Raw genomic sequence first — 16,888 nt, forward strand, 5'->3', positions numbered from 1 at the left:
CACCCAGTTGAGGCATAGTCCTGTGTCATGGTGTTACCAATGGGACTTGGTGGGTCAGCAGCTCCCATGACCTATTGCAGCTAATGAACGCCTGATGGGCTTGGTGGAGACATTTCTGGCACTTCCCTTGTTGAGATCAGCAGTGATTTGTGCCACTGTTGCTCTCATTGGCTGAACAATGCGAGACAGACGTCAACAGCCACGTTCATCCACCCACAGCGCTGTCTACGATGAGATGTTATTTGAGAAATGGTGTATTTCTGATACTGTTGAACAGGGATAATGCAATTTCTGTACAACCTCTGTGATAGAATGACCCATGTGTCGGGCACCCACTATCATCCCTCTTTCAAAGTTGCTTAACTCATGACGCTTTTCCATACTGACATTGAATAACTGTCTACATGGATGCAGTGTACCTATATACCTGCCAAGCGGCAGGTTCATCCACTAGTGAAAGGAGTGACAGTGTCATGTTGTCCAGGAGCCAGGTATACCACGAATTCTGTCCTTTCAGTGTACTTGATTATTGAAATGTGTATCTTTCTAATGCTGATATATCCAAAGAAGTTTTTTGAGGACTGTTCTCAATGACATCAGTGCAATGCCACTACATCAGAAAATTTTAAAGATGCTCGTATTGGAGAACTACATTGCCAACTACAGTAAATGGCATTTAATTGTTTCATGGAACATTATTCTGTTAAGGGAGTACATTGTCTTGTTTTTTTAACTGCAAATTATAAATAAAACCATTATTTTATCCCTGTGTAATAAATACTTTACTGAATTTTACAAAACCTAACTGATGGTTTCGTTTTTTTTTTTAACCGATGGTTAAAATTCCCTTTTCTAACTGACAGAGTTAGAAAAGGGAATTTTACGTCAAGAAACTGCACAGAAAACAGCAGTGAATAGCACTTGATTGTTTTATAGAACATTATCAATCAGTGCATAGTGGGAAAGCAGTTGGTCAATAGTTTCATGGGTTCTTTATTAACCTTAGCCTTTTTCTTGTGATGTTATTTAAGGGATATCATCTCCAGAACAAACCCTTACACAAAAGAACTAATGGAAACTTAGTTTGCCAGTGTACCCAAAGACCAACTGTAGCAACTGAACCAGGTCTGTGGGGGTGCATCAGAATCAGTGGGTACCATTCTTGGCATCTCCTTTAATGAAGGTAAGTGTGCATCGTGGTGCACACTTACCTTCATTAAAGGAGGTTTCTGCAGTTTGCTATTGCTGGAACTAGTCAAACAGATGATAAAATGCCAATAAGTTATGCACCACTGCCTACCAGTGTAGCTGCCACTATCTCTGTGCACAGTCCTCAAGAAACTGTTCTTTACCTTGTTAACCTTTTGGCAGCTTCCTGAAATCATACAAAATGATATTTGGAAACTTTTGCTACATGCATTGATGCCATTCACTAGAGACCTTTAATAGAGAAATTGTCAAAAAATACCTTGGGAAAGTGCTGGCTTATTCCAGATTGAACAGAATGATTTCCAAGTAATCAAAATGAAATAACACAAAGGGGGGTAATCACTACACAACCAACAGCAGGTTAATTAATATTAGTATAAAAATGATCCACAAATTAGTGCTTAGAATAAATTTGTATATTATGGGTGTTTCTTTTTTTATTTAATCCATATGGGAGAAATAACTATTCTTCGTGTTTTACGTATTTTTCACACAGAAAGAATAGCTTAATCCTGCTCAAACCTTGAATACTTTTAAATTAACTTTACTCTGTTTTGATAGCAACAAAACTGTTTACTTGCTATCACAATGGGAAAAACAAAAAGTTATAACAATACTTTTGCTGGTTTCTTTTGGAGTCTCTACTGTTTTTTGTTTCACACAAACTAGTGCAGAAGCTCAGAAATTTTCAAAAAAAATAAATAAAATCACTGTTATTTGTTCATATTTTATACATTTACTCTTATTGGTATGCCTTGTGGGGAACAGACATTACTGTGTTTGTGATATCATATGCCATCCTTGTTAATTGTTTGCCTGAAAGTTGATGTCCGGTCTCATGATCATGAGACCGGACATCAACTTTCAGCCATGAACATGAGCATGATCCGGTCTCATGATCCATTTATTTTATGTAATACCCAGTGGCGGCTCGTGACCCTGATGTGTGAGGGTGCTGCATCTTAAAGTTACATTAAATTGCCTTGGTTATAAGACATATAGACATACACAGTAATAATAATAATAAGCAAGTTAAAAATACTACAAAACATTAACGAGACATTTACCATTAACAGACTTGAAGTTTTATTTAAAAACAAAATCCATTCTTCAGTTTATTTGTTCAAAATAGATTAATAACTTTTTCATTCAAGTGTGGTGCACTGTTGACCAAGCTTTTCTCTATTGAGAGCATTGCTTGAGCATTTAGCCTTTCCTGATTCATAGTGCTCCTTAAAAATGTTTTTATTCTTTTTAATGTTGAATGGCATCGTTCGGGCTCTGAAGTAGTCATCAGAATGATCAAAATAACCTTTGAGTTTTGTAAGTTCAAGAACTTCAGCTAGATTATTTTCTGAGATAAATATCAGCAAGTCAGTTAATTTGCAATAATTGTGTAGATCATGTCTGCTATAGAAAACTTGTAATTCCATGAGAAGTTTTTTTCTTTCAATCATGGGATATGCTTCAGTAGTCTCCCGTACCTCTTCCGTGGGCATTTTTGTACGAAAAATAACAGTTCTCCTTGTTAAACAATTTAGCAGCAATTAATTGCTTTGTAAAAGAATATCTCTCACCTATGTCAAAACTTATATAGTCGCATACTTCCTTCGCTCCAATCATGAGTTTTATTGAAGGATTTTCACAGTACATTGAATTCCTGATTTTTAGAATGGCATTCTTAAAGTTTCATATATATTCATGTATTTTAACTGCCTCAGTTTCTTGAGATTGCATTTGATTATAAATAACTTCCACGTGAGGCATCTGATGGAAAACTTCAAACCAGAACTCGAATTTTTCATTACTCAATACGTGCAAAATTACAATTGCTTCTGAAATCATCTGCGTTAGCTGTCGCTTGTAGTTCCTCCATGCACTTTTTTAAGCATTCAAAATTTTCATAAACGCTGTTCATGGTGTGTATGTTGAAGTTCCATCTTGTAGGGGAAGGTCGGGCAACATGGCTGTCCATATGCTTTCTGAGAACAGAAAGATGCTGTGGTGATCTCGAGAAAAATGTTGGTATCGACATGAGGATTCAAAAATATTCAAAAATTGAATATTCAAAAAGAATATTCTTGAATCTCTGGTACTCCTTGCTGCATTTGTCATCATCAGATTCAGTTGGTGTGCATAGCAGTGAATAAAATGTGTATTTTTTGTACACTTCTTTTATTTTAGCCTGAACTCCCCCTTCCTTGCCTTTCATCACACTTGCACCATCAAATGTCTGAGCAACCAGTTTTTGAGTATTTCCTTCGAGGATTATGTGTAACTGATATAGAATGCACTTTGATATTCTGTTTGCTGTTTGGTTTTCCGGAGTGAAAAAACGCTCAAAAATTCTCCATTCAGTTCATATCTCAGAACATTTACCATTTGTATATGTTCTGAAACATCTGTTGTGTCATCTGCCATGACAGCTACGAATGAAGCTTCTTTAATTTCTCTTTTTATTTCATCCCGGCATATTAACAGCAAACAGTTAAGGATATCATTCTGAATAGTTTTTGAAATGGCTTTAAATGCTGCATTACTTTCTAAATGGTTCTTTAAATTGGAATTTTATGTACAGGTGAAATTTATTAATCCTCTGAATACCCCTGGATTTTTAGAATCGTCTTTTTCATCATGTCCAAGTAAAGGAATTTCAAACTGTCCACAAAATTTAATGCAGTCTGTTATTTTAGATAATACCTCATGATTCTTGGTAACTTTTCTGTTATGTTTGCAGGTTGAAAGTCTGTAGGTCTTACTAAGCTGTTCTTTAATGTTTACGCTTCCTAAAATCGATAGTGAAATCACGTTATCAATATGTTTCTTCGAACTCTTATGTTTTGGAGTTTTTTTTTTCTTTCATTCTGTTTGTTTGTAAAGCCACTTTTTGTCCATGTTAAGTCACCTCCGAACAGTAAACATGGAAAACAAAACAATGCATTTTTAACTTCACAACCACAAAGCCAACTTTTCCTTTGGTACCATTATGTTTTAAAACTGTGAATATATTTCTTATTATTACTTATTCCCCGCTGATAAATTTGAATCTTTGGTGTGGGGCGGCCTTCTTTTTTAATTGAATTTTTTTCTTGGAGAGATAATTGTGAAAAACTAAGTTGCTGAAGTTTATTCACTGTCACGCGATTTATTTCATGGGGAAGCATGGAGGCCATGATCGAACCAAATTTCACAAAATAGTACATCATAAAAATAATGTTTTACTTACACATCACCTCATAATATAACTTCAACTTACCAAGTTCAAGCTCAACTCGCAATCAAGGCCTGACATAGCCGAGTGGTTAAGAGCGAGAGTGCTTAGCACGCATTCCTTGAGTGGACCAGGGTTCAAGCCCGTGACTACTAAATACGATAAATATTGGTATTGACAATTTATTGTAAACTCTACTGACTTGGTTTTCGTGCCGGAGTATAAACAGAAAATTTAATTTAATTAAGCTGTAATCACATAATTACACTGTTGAATGTTGAGTATTGACTTAACACTGATATTTAGTTACTTAATAGGAATTTGGGCGAATAACAAAAAGACACTGACATTGTGGCTTTTTTCCACCGACATTGCACCCACCATGGTCAACAATGAAATCTACACTGCACACTTTACAGTGACTTTGATTCGTTTTGCCAATAAAAAATGTATATTGTCAAGTTGCCAATGGCAACCAACTACCAGATATTCACTGGAATGCAAAATGTGTCACTATGGACAAGCCACCCCTGGTAATACCTATATAGAGAGGGTTTCCATAGTAAATGAAGCTTTTAAAATTTTTAAATAACTTGCAGTTAAGAATATTTTACTTCTACAAATACTTAGATACTGTTCACTAGGCAAGTAAAAATTACTGGGAAATACAACACATCCTGCTGTGATATTACCATCTTACAGATGCACATCTCAAGATACATTTTTTTGACACCTTGTCTGCCATTATATGCAAGAAAATTCAAAATTACACAACAAATCCCACACGCTGCCATGTGACACTTTCTAGTAGCTTTTTCGGTTTATGGTTGTGAGTGTGCATTGCGTATTTTGATTATGTGTATATTGTAAATAAGTTTTTATACAGTTCCTATATGTACATCTTACTATCCATACTCAAATAAATACTCAAATAAATATTGAAATAAAAATGAAGTTTTAAACTTATGGCAAAAATGGTTTCCAGCATGCATCCAAACATTGAAAGAAACTGCACACGTAGACAAAAATTGAATGATCTGATGAGCCATTACAGATTAATGTTAGAAGGGATATGGGAACAAAAGAAGCAAACTAACCAGCATCTAAAGGCAACTAACCAGCATCTGGAGGAGAAACTGTTGAAGATAAACACAAGAAAGGCACCCGGGGTGGATGGGATCTATCCAGTTATATTAAAGGAGGCAGCAAAGGAAGTAAGCAAACCCTTAGCCATAATTATGAGAGCTTCCTTGGACTCAGGGGAGGTACCCATAGACTGGAGATGTGCAAATGTAACCCCAATTCACAAAGGAGGGTCAAAGGCAGACAAAAGTAATTATAGACCTGTGAGCTTAACTTCTGTTCCAGGAAAATTAATGGAGGCACTGGTTAAAGAAGCACTGCAGGATCATTTAGACAAGACTTCAGTTATAGCTCAGACACAGCATGGTTTTGTTAAGGGGAAGTCTTGCCTAACCAACTTGATTGGATACTATGATGCAGTCACAAAAGAACTGGATGCAGGGAATAACTTTGATATTATATACTTGGATCTTAGAAAGGCTTTTGATACTGTTGCACATGGAAGACTGCTACACAAATTGGAGCAGTGTGACATTGGAGGCAAATTGCTGCTATGGATAAAGGGGTGGTTGAGGGGGAGAAGACAGAGAGTGGTAATCAATGGACACTGCTCATCGTGGACTGATGTTATTAGTGGAGTCCCTCAGGGCTCAGTGTTGGGGCCATTATTGTTTTCTGTATTTATAAATGATATTGATGATGGTATATCGGGCTTAATGTCCAAGTTTGCAGACGATACAAAGGTTGGCAGGGTTGTCAAGGACACTACTGACACTATGCTGCTGCAACAGGATCTGGAAAGATTGAGCAGATGGGCTGAGAGGTGGCAAATGAAGTTTAACATTGACAAATGTAAAGTACTACACATGGGAAACAGCAACCCCAGAGCAACGTATCAACTCTGTGGTACTACACTGACAGTGGTAGAGAATGAAAGGGACTTGGGGGTGGTTGTGCAGGCAGATATGAAGTTCTCTGAGCAGTGCAGACAGGCTGCAAGAGTAGCTCATGGAGTATTGTCAATGATATACAGGAATTTTTCCAGCAGGGATAAGGAGGTGATTATTCCATTGTATAAGGCGATGGTCAGGCCACACCTAGAGTACTGTATACAGGTCTGGAGGCCTCATTTCAAGAAGGATGTAGAGCTGCTGGAACGAGTACAGAGAAGGGCAACAAGATTAGTGAATGGAACAAAGGGGTGCTCTTACAAAGAAAGGCTTAAGTTTTGCAAATTACAGTGTCTGGAGACTAGGCACCAGCGAGGTGATCTGATAGAGGTGTATAAAGCCTTGAATGGTTTAAGCATGCTCAATGCTGATGGGATTCTTCCTCTAGCTCAGAAAAATCACCTGAGAGGGCATAAATTCAAATTGAGGAAAGACAGATGTAGGATAGACGTGCGGAAATTTGCCTTTAGCCAGCGGGTGGTTGGTTGGTGGAACAGACTTCCATCCCTTGTGGTGGAGGTTGATAGCCTAAATAAGTTTAAGGCTCAGCTGGACAGGTGTTTTGAACGAACAGAGGGGTGAAGTGGAAATGGTTTGTTTTTTTTTTTTTGGCTGATGCTGCATAAGCTTGCTTTCTTGCATCAAATGCCTCTGCTAATGCTAATGCTAAACATTCATTCTTTAAATAAACCAGCCTAATTAAGATTTTCCCCCCCCCCACAACCTACCTTCAGTTAAAAAATTAATCATCGAAAACAAAATAGTATGTTTTATTTCAATAAATATTTATTATTTTTGTTTAATAATAAAAGTTTGTATTAATATGTTTGACTTTATCTTATTACCTGTCAGTGTAAGATATGTACACTGCGTGGTTTTAAAATAAGTTTCCCTATTCAGGAGACCTTAGTATAAATACGGTTAGAATTAGTGCTATAAAAGGAATTATTCAGGGAGGGGAATGCCAGAGGTGAATTAAACTCTGGCAGTGAGCTAGATGATTTTGTAATAACTGAGAGGAAAGTATAGGAGAAATTGTTGAAGATAAACATAAAAAAAAGGCACCCAGGGTGGATGGGATCTATCCAGTTATATTAAAGGAGGCAGAATAGGAAGTAAGCAAACCCTTAGCCATAATTATGAGAGCTTCCTTGGACTCAGGGGAGGTACCCATAGACTGGAGATGTGCAAATCTGACCCCAATTCACAAAGGAGGATCAAAGGGCGACACAAGTAATTATAGACCTGTTAGTTTAACTTCTGTTCCAGGGAAATTAATGGAGGTACTGGTTAAAGAAGCACTGCAGGATCATCTAGACAAGACTTCAGTTATAGCTCAGACACAGCATGGTTTTGTTAAGGGGAAGCCTTGTTTGACCAATTTGATTGGATACTATGATGTGGTCACAAAGGAACTGGATGCAGGGAATAACTTTTATATCATATATTTGGATCTTAGAAAGTCTTTTGATACTGTTGCACATGGAAGACTGCTGAACAAATTGGAGCAGTGTGGCATTGGAGGCAAATTGCTGCTATGGAAGGGATGGTTGAGTGGGAGAAGACAGAGAGTGGTAATCAATGGACACTGCTCATTGATTACCACTCTCTGTTTTCAATGGACACTGCTCATCGTGGACTAATGTTATTAGTGGAGTCCCTCAGGGTTCAATGTTGAGTCCATTGTTGTTTTCTGGATTTATAAATGATATTGATGATGGTATATCAGGCTTAAAGTCCATTTGCAGACGATACGAAGGTTGGCAGGGTTGTTAAGGACACTAATGACAGTATGCTGCTGCAACAGGATCTAGAAAAGTTGAGCTGATGGGCTGAGAGGTGGCAAATGAAGTTTAACATTGACAAATGTAAAGTACTACATATGGGAAGCATATGTAATGTATCAACTCTGTGGTACTGCACTGAGTGGTAGAGAATGAAAAGGACCTGGGGGTAATTGTGCAGGCAGATATGAAGTTTTCTGAGCAGTGCAGATGGTCTGCAAGAGTAGCTCATGGTGTCTTGTCAGTGATATATACAGGAATTTTTCTAGCAGGGATAAGGAGGTTATTATCCCCTTGTATAAGGCAATGGTCAGGCCACACCTTGAGTACTGTATACAGGTCTGGAGGCCTCATTTTAAGAAGGATGTAGAGCTGTTGGAACTAGTACAGAGAAGGGCAACAAGATTAGTGAATGGAATGAAGGATTGCTCTTACGAAGAAAGGCTTAAGTTTTGCAGATTACAGTGTCTGGAGACTAGGCACCTGCAAGGTGATCTGATTGAGGTGTATAAAGCTTTGAATTGTTTGAGCATGCTCAAAATGCTGATGAAATTCTACCTCTTGCTCAGAAAAATCACCTGAGAGGACATAAATTCAAATTGAGGAAAGACAGTTATAGGATAGATGTGCGGAAGTTTGCCTTTAGCCAGCGGGTAGTTGATGGTAGAACAGACTTCCATCTTTTGTTGTGGAAGTTAATAGCCTAAATAAAGTTAAGGCTCAGCTGGACAGGTATTTGGAACGAACAGAGGGATGAAATGTGAGTATTTTTTTTTTTTTTGTTTGTTAATGCTGCATAAGCTTGCTTTCTTGCATCGTATGCCCCTACTAATGCTGATGCTAAAAATTGGTGGGTATGTCATTTAGGGTATGGGGAAGCGATTTGTAGAAGAAAAATTAGGGGGAAAATGCCGCTGCACATACATAAAAGTTGTTATTTACTTCAAGACATGCAAATGACATCCTGGTAGATAAAAGAAGAAAAGCCAACGCCGCCATCATTAACCATTATGGCTCTTACAAAAAAGGAACGTGCTCTTTTTTGTAAAACCATTCTACCAAAATAATAGTAATGCTAATGCAGCACTATGTGAATATCAGAAACTTAAAAGGTTTGCCTAAACGACCTTTGATGTCAGCGGAGCTTCTAAAACTAATAAAGAAATTTGAAGCGACCAGGGAGTTAGGTGTAATTCCAGGCAGGAGACAACCACATATTAGAACATAGGTAGTGGATGAAGTGGCAGTTGCAATGGCCTCCAGGTCAGAATGTAAAACACTACCAGTCAGTTGCCAGAGGTGTGTCAAGAGACTTGAATCTTCCGTTGTTTGTTGTACGTAAAGTGCTTCGAATAATTTTACACTGGTTTCCGTACAAGATTCACGTAGTGCAAGAACTGAAGCCTTGTGATAGCAACAATGAATAGGCTTTGCTCTACGATTTCCGACTCGGATGGAACTTGACAATACATGGGCTCAAATGATCTTGTGATCTGATGAGGCACATTTCACTCTTCATGGGATTGTAAATGCACAAAACTGCCGAATATGGGGAACCTCTCGTCCATCTGCTGTGCATGACAGACCACTACAAAGTCCATATGTTGCAGTATGGTGTGGATTCGCAGCAGAGTTTATAATCGGACCATTTTTCTTTGAAGAGTCTACACCTTATGGCCCCATAAGGTGTATGGTAACTAGTGCATGGTACTGCGCTCTTCTAAGAGATGACATTATTCCCACTCTGCAAGAAAATCAATGCTTGGAGACTGTAGTGTTCGTGCAAGATGGTGCCCCTCCCCATGTTGGTTGACATGTGAAGGAACTGCTCCGTTCAACATTCAGAAATCATTTCTAGAGACTTCCTGCAGTTCTGGCCAGCCCGATCAGCTATGGGGTTTACCCGAAAGATAGAGTTTACCAAGGCAGCATACAGACGCTTGTCGATTTGAAAGCAAGCATTAAACGGCATATAGCCAACATCCCCAATGAGATGCTGTGAAATCGCATGTAGTCCTCCGTTTTCAGAATGTCATCTTAAGTGAAGGAAAGCACATAGAACAATATCTGTAGATTTCTAAGATCTGATATTAAAATCTAATCCTAAGTTGAGTATTCCATCTCATGTTTACAGTGGCAATTTCTCCCCTGGTGGGAGAAGTAATTTTTTTTTTTTTTTTTTTATCTAATTTTTTTCTTCTACAGATCGTTTCCCCATATCCTAAATGACATACCCACCGATTTTCACAGCACCATCTCTGTTTTGACACTAGGATCTCCTGAATAGGGAAACTAATTTTATAACCACCTGGTATATACACACACCGTATTAATAAAAATAACTTTGAAAATATATATATTTATACACAATATACACTGAGTGATCATTGAATTATGACCACCTACCTAATACTTCGTAGGTCCTCCTTTTGCCCTCAGTAGAGTAGCTATTCAATGTGGCATTGATTCAACAAGATGTCGGACACGTTTAGGAGGTATGGCCAACCAAGCTGTGTGTAATGCAGTCAGCAATGCAGGTATAGAGGTGATTGTGTATCCAGAGGCCTGATATGCCTTTCCATAGTGTCCCACAAGTGCTCTGTGGGATTGATATTGATGGAGTTCAGAGGCCAATCAATATGCTGGAAGTCAGAACTGTGTTCCTCAAACCATTCCTGCACAAGCGCCCGATGGCTCAGCACATTGTCATCTTGGAAGACACCATCGCCATTCGGGCAAAAGTGTAACATAGTGGGGTGTACACAGCCAGCAAGCAGTTGACGATAGCCGAGACCACTGATACGTTGCTCCACATGCACCAGGGGTCCAAGTTCCTACCAGTGAAACATGCCCCACACCATACAACCGCCTCCACCAGCCTACACTTTTGATACCATGCATGATGGATCAAGAGCCTCATGTTATTGACGCCAAATCTGTACACGACCATCCACAGTGTGGAGTAAATAATGTGACTCATCCAACCAACACACCTTCCAGTCTTCTAACATCCAACTTGCATGCTCTTTGCACCAGGTGAGTCTTTTACGCCGATGAACCTTGGTTAGGAGAGATTGCCGTAGGGGTCGTCTACTGGTATAGCCCATAAGTGCGAGCATGTGATGCATGGTCATGTCAGATATTGTTCCAGGTTGGCTCATGTTGTATTGGGTAGTCAACTCTTCAACAATGCTGCACTGACTGTTTGCGTGTATGAGTCGTTGGACCCGGCACTCACCTCTAACATCAACCTTTCACTGACCTTTGCAGTTTTGCCTTCGGGTCATTGTTTGACCATTTTGATGCCAGTCGTGGTACACTTTAACTATGGCAGCTCTCTAACACCCCACCAGTTCAGCCGTTTAGGAAATCAAGCTCATTGATTTTCTAAACGGCTCATTGAGCACCCACAATCTGTCCTTTATCAAAGTCCGATAAATCCTTCCTTTTACCCATCACGCTCGGAATTTTACTACCTACTGAACCACTGACACCTTATCTATACTACATAGGTCGACTAACTCTGCATTCTCATATCTCCCATGGTCAGCTGGTCACATTCAGTTTTCATAGGGGTGGTCATAATTCAGTGATCACTCGGTGTACATTATAAATTTAGTGTATTATGTACATTGTGTGTATTAAATAATTACAATTTGTAGCATTTATGAAATTGTCTCACTGTTATATGAAGTATGCGTGCTATTACATGCCTTTCTACTGTGTGCCATTTTTTTCAGAATGTACCTCATCCATTATAGTAGCATTGGCTATTTTAAACCATTTAAAAAAAAAATCAGCAAGTCAAACTTCAAAGCCAATTTTACAGTGAGCATATGAGGGCTGCTTGAAATTAATGCCTCAGGGTTTTTTTTCCCTGCTCATGTGATGTTGCATACAAAATTTAATGGTATCAGGAGGAACATTGCTGCCAATATCCCGTTAAGTTTCAAAACTGCATGCCAAGTGGTAGGGCTGTAGTATGTGAAAGTGGAGGGTGACATTAATGTGCATATGCAGCAGGGTATGTTATTAAGTTGCAGAGAACATTGCAAACATTGAGATTCACTGGCATTTGAAGCTTGTTTATGGGTTTGTTGCAGTCTGTGTAAGTGTAGTCAGGCATGTCAGCAATGGTAGGAAATGGTAGTAGTTGTTTGAAAGATATGCCAAGTGTCCTTACACTGCAGTGATGGCAGAAAATGAGTCCATGTGGATAAACTGATTCATTAAGATATGGTGGGGGTAAGAGTGAGAATAGGCTTTAATGTGTTGAAAACAATTCTGGAGGGTTCTACAAATGTTAATATTAGATCACACGCAGCAAAGATTGTGCTGATCTTCCGGAGTTTTACAAGACCATTGGTGATTATTTTCTTCTCAGCATTGTCACCAAAGATGAGACCTTCTCATATGATGATTACATCTCTATGAATCATAGTCAAAGCAGCAATCTGTGACGTGGCCACAACATTTTACCAATACCAACCATATACGGAGGATGCGGAAAGGTCAGGGAATGACCACCGCATATCCCGGAGCAATATGGCCTTAGTTGCTAATGCCCCTAAAAACCAAATAACAAACAAACAAACAAACAAACAACAGTTTACTGATAAAGAAGAAATTCAAGACTTTGCCATCTTCTGGAAAATAATTTTTCTTTTTTTTAAGACAGTAGAAGAGTTATACAAAAAGTAACCTCGTCGGCACCAATTAGATAGGAAATGTTGGTGAAAGATTTTAAAATAGTAAAATAAAAGCCACCCATATAGAAAAAGAATAACAGGAAAAGGAGGTAAATTCCAAAACCCAGTGAAATGATGTATATTTCTCTGCAAGTTTAGGGTTGACTTGCAAAACCCATCACAAACTGAAATAAAATTTTGAAAGAGCAAATTAAATAAAATGGCAGTTGCCTAATGAAGACTAGATGAAAAAGAATAGAAGAAGACATCAGCTGCTGAAGTCCCATCCTTTCAAGAGAAAACTATAAGCACTCCAGTGTCTTATAATTTTCTCTTGAAAGTATGTGGGTGAACAACAAATAGTTGTTCAGCAATCTCTCAACCTAGAGGAGTGAGTTGGAATAGCTGTAGTCTTGACCAGCAAAACATTCAAAGCTGTGAAAAATTGTAATAGAAAACTTGCAAACAGAATATAAATATTCAAAGACAGCATCTCTAGTAAGAATGAAGGAATTATCCATGTGGATTTCCTAGATAGGGACACAGTCATTACTTTTTACTGTTGGAGACAGTGGAGGAGCCAAAAATGCAAATTGCAAACATGAAGCTAGAGAAGAAATGAAAACTTCCTTTAGCATGACAGTGCTAGACCTCATACTAGCATCCTAAGAAGGAAATTCATTGTGGAATTTCAGTGGACTGTTCTGCCATATCCCCTGTACTATATTGCACTATCAGACTTTCACCTGTTTGGCCCGATGAAGGGGGATGCCTTCTCAGGAATACTCTTTGTCAGTGACTGTGCTGCCATTGCGGGCCATCAAGAATTGGAGGCTGATGGCAACTTTTACAGGGGAGTGGGGCGTAAATCTTTTTCTTTTTTTTTTTTTTTTTAAGTTTAGCTGAGCTATCAGCAAAACTCTTCTAGTCACTATTAAAATTATCAACACCATACACTTTTTTTTTTTTTTTTTAGTGCTTGGTGCATTCTTGATAAATTAATGAATTCCTATTTCATGTGGTTTTATCATTTGAAAAAATATCATTTATATCAGTGCTTTAGGACAGTGGTTTTGATATTTCTACTAACCCACCTATAAAAACTTTGTATCACAAATAAATTAGTGTGTATAAATATGTATTAATAAATATGTAAAATTAAAAATATATAAATTATATATTTTTTATGTATATTTTAATAACATGTTACTGTAAAAGCCTGAAATTCAGACTTTTTACAAACACAATTTGGTAAAAGTCTGAAATATCAACGTATTACACTTTATTTTACTTCATGTACTGTATGTTAGGAACTCCAAATATAGTGAATGGTATTCCAGACAACCTTGTGGGGATGGAAGATATACCTCTCCTATGCCCCCCCCCCTTTTTTTCTTTTTTTAAATTGTAAAGTGAATGAAGCAAGAAATTCATTGCTTCCCTTTTGCACTGTCTGATCATCTCTAGTTTTGGTTTTTGAACAAGGGCGTGGATGGAGGGGGATAGCAGATATACCCTCTATGCCTTTGTTCAATATTGGGAAAGAGAAGATCGAACAGTGCGAAAAGTTGGAAGCAATGATAACTTTCTGCTTCAATTACATTTTGATTTTTTGTACCCATGGGCATAGGAGAGATATATCTGCTATCCTGCAAAGTTGCTTCTGTAACATATTCATATATTCCATATAAAGTGAATAAGATATTCAATCATATTTCTGCGATTTATATCTTTCTGTTTTTACACTTGAATTTGTACATAAAACTTGCCTAAACAATAAATGCTTTACTTATTTTGAATTGTTGGTTTTTATAAATCGCCTTCATTATCCTTTTGACGAAACAAACTTGCTAGTGTAAGGAGTTACCATGTCAGAGTAACCAAAAGTCCAAAATAAAGTGAAATGTGTTCATATTTTAGGCATTTTACTAATGCAAAATAGTAAAAGTCCGCATTTGGAGCTTACACAATAACACATAATATATATTTTTATATTTTTAATAACTTTTTTGCACCTGCATTAGATTCCTTCACAAGTTGAAAGACATGGCTTTCTTAAATATTTATATTATTTCTTAAATAACATTGAAGTATTTTTGAAGCAGTAGGTTAGCATATTTTGTGTACTAGATCAGTATAATCTCTGAAATATATTACATTTATTTTTATGAGCATCTTTTTATTTTATTGCTAATTGTTTATGGATAAATGTTTCAATACAGGATATTCAGCAGCTTATGAGGGGACTGATGTAAATCAAAGATCATCTCGGCCCATTTAAAAATTCTGGGAACAAACTGAGTACAAAGCTGATGAAATTGTCACATTTTACTCACTGTCTTCAATACTAAAGCAAAGTACTTAATTTGGGCAGTGTTGTAATGGGTCTTTTTGATCCTTTGGTCTCCCTTTCTTCAGAGCTTATTTTTTTGTGTGTATGTGTAAGTTTGTTTTCTTTGTTTTTGATGCTTCTTTTCAGTATATTTATTGTGAGTGAAAAATTTTATAATGTACCAGAAATGTTACTTCTCTGACTGAATTAAATCTACAGTACTACCATTGAAATATAATTTGTGATGTATGTATATGTGGCATAAAATACCTTTTCTTTTAATATTTAATGTAAAGGTTGTAAAAATATGAAAAACTTTTATCATTATTTCATCAACATTTGTATATTTCTGAATAAATAATATATAATTACGGTTGGCAGTGAAACTGAAATGTAATGAAAAGTCCAGATAAATTCTTTAAGCAATGATGTTCTTAATTACACAAACAAAAAATTATATAATTCCTGTAGGATTGTCTGAGTGAAGTTAAAGGATATTGTAACATTTATGCTGTGGCATATAAATTTTGATATTTAATGCATATTTTCTATTTAGTTCACAAAAGAGTTATATTCCAATTTTATGATTTGATTTTTTTTTTTTTTTTTTTTTGTGTTATTTTTCAAATTTTTGACTAATAGCCAATCTGAATTTTGAATAAAGGTACTAAAGTATTTACATATTTATTTCATAATAATGGTAATGATTTGCAGTAATTTTTTAATGTGATTGAAAGCTACTTAGATATGTGTGTTTTTAAAATTACTGAACCAGAACTACATCAGAAATGTAATATATAAAAACACAGCACTGCAAGTTTGTTGTGAAATAAATACTTTCAGACATTGTCTGAAATTGTTATATTTGTAGTTGTTTTATTTTCAACTTTATTTATCCATTATGGGCCTTTTCTTTCTGTTTTGCTGAATTGTGTCTACTAGGAGAAAACCATTAAAGCTAAATGAGAAATTAGAATACTCCAATTTTCTTGGACAATCTCAAGATATTGAGAAGGTGCACCTTATTCCATACAGCAGAGTTCTACTTGATTATTAATTATGTTTGTATGGTAATTATAGCTATGGACCTCTGACATCAGAAGATCTCAGACTCTGAGTGTGGAAACTAGTACAACATTGGGCTGAAACAATAAACCAATCAGATTTACAATCAAACATTCACTTTTAATTAGCTTACTGTACAAAATATTAACAAGTGAGTCAAGTAATTCTATAATTCTATCTAAATAACTAATTATATATACATGCCTATAATGAAAATTAGTTATCAGACAGTTTGTGACTGTCTCTTAATCAAGCAAAGTCCTTTATTTAATATTCTAATGGTTCCTTATAAATTGTTGGTTGGGTTCTGTTCCTTTTACTACTCTTATGCTGAACATATTAGTTGTACTATCATACTCTAGTACAATAAACATGTCATATGATATTCATTACTCAGAGTTTACAGTAAACATACATAAGAAAAATTCATGAGTTTGTAATCCAAGCTTGACATATAAATCTTATCAGGCTATTAAAACAAAGGGTAATGTCTCATCAGCTATTATATACCGCTCAATTCCAGAAAAAAAAATAGCAAAGCATACATATCAGATGTTAAAAGGACT

At 36.7% G+C, this 16,888-nt stretch overlaps 1 protein-coding gene across 4 annotated transcripts in view; it reads left to right on the forward strand.

Moving 5' to 3' along the window:
- LOC150090757 (palmitoyltransferase ZDHHC20-B) overlaps nt 1-15,632 on the forward strand; it is a 306,713-nt gene extending 291,081 nt beyond the window's left edge. The window contains exon 11 of one of the 4 annotated variants that reach the window (XM_090379929.1): nt 15,148-15,632. In XM_090379929.1, the coding sequence (XP_090236055.1) occupies nt 15,148-15,206 (59 nt within the window). In that variant the 3' untranslated portion in view covers nt 15,207-15,632. The remainder of the gene's footprint in view (nt 1-15,147) is intronic. The other 3 variants (XM_090379911.1, XM_090379920.1, XM_090379903.1) reach the window with 3 other exon arrangements.
- Nucleotides 15,633-16,888: the final 1,256 nt, after the last annotated feature.

Source organism: Mastigoproctus giganteus, chromosome 1 (assembly GCF_048544385.1).
Source record: "Mastigoproctus giganteus isolate SK-2022 chromosome 1, ASM4854438v1, whole genome shotgun sequence".
NCBI lineage: Eukaryota > Metazoa > Arthropoda > Arachnida > Uropygi > Thelyphonidae > Mastigoproctus > Mastigoproctus giganteus.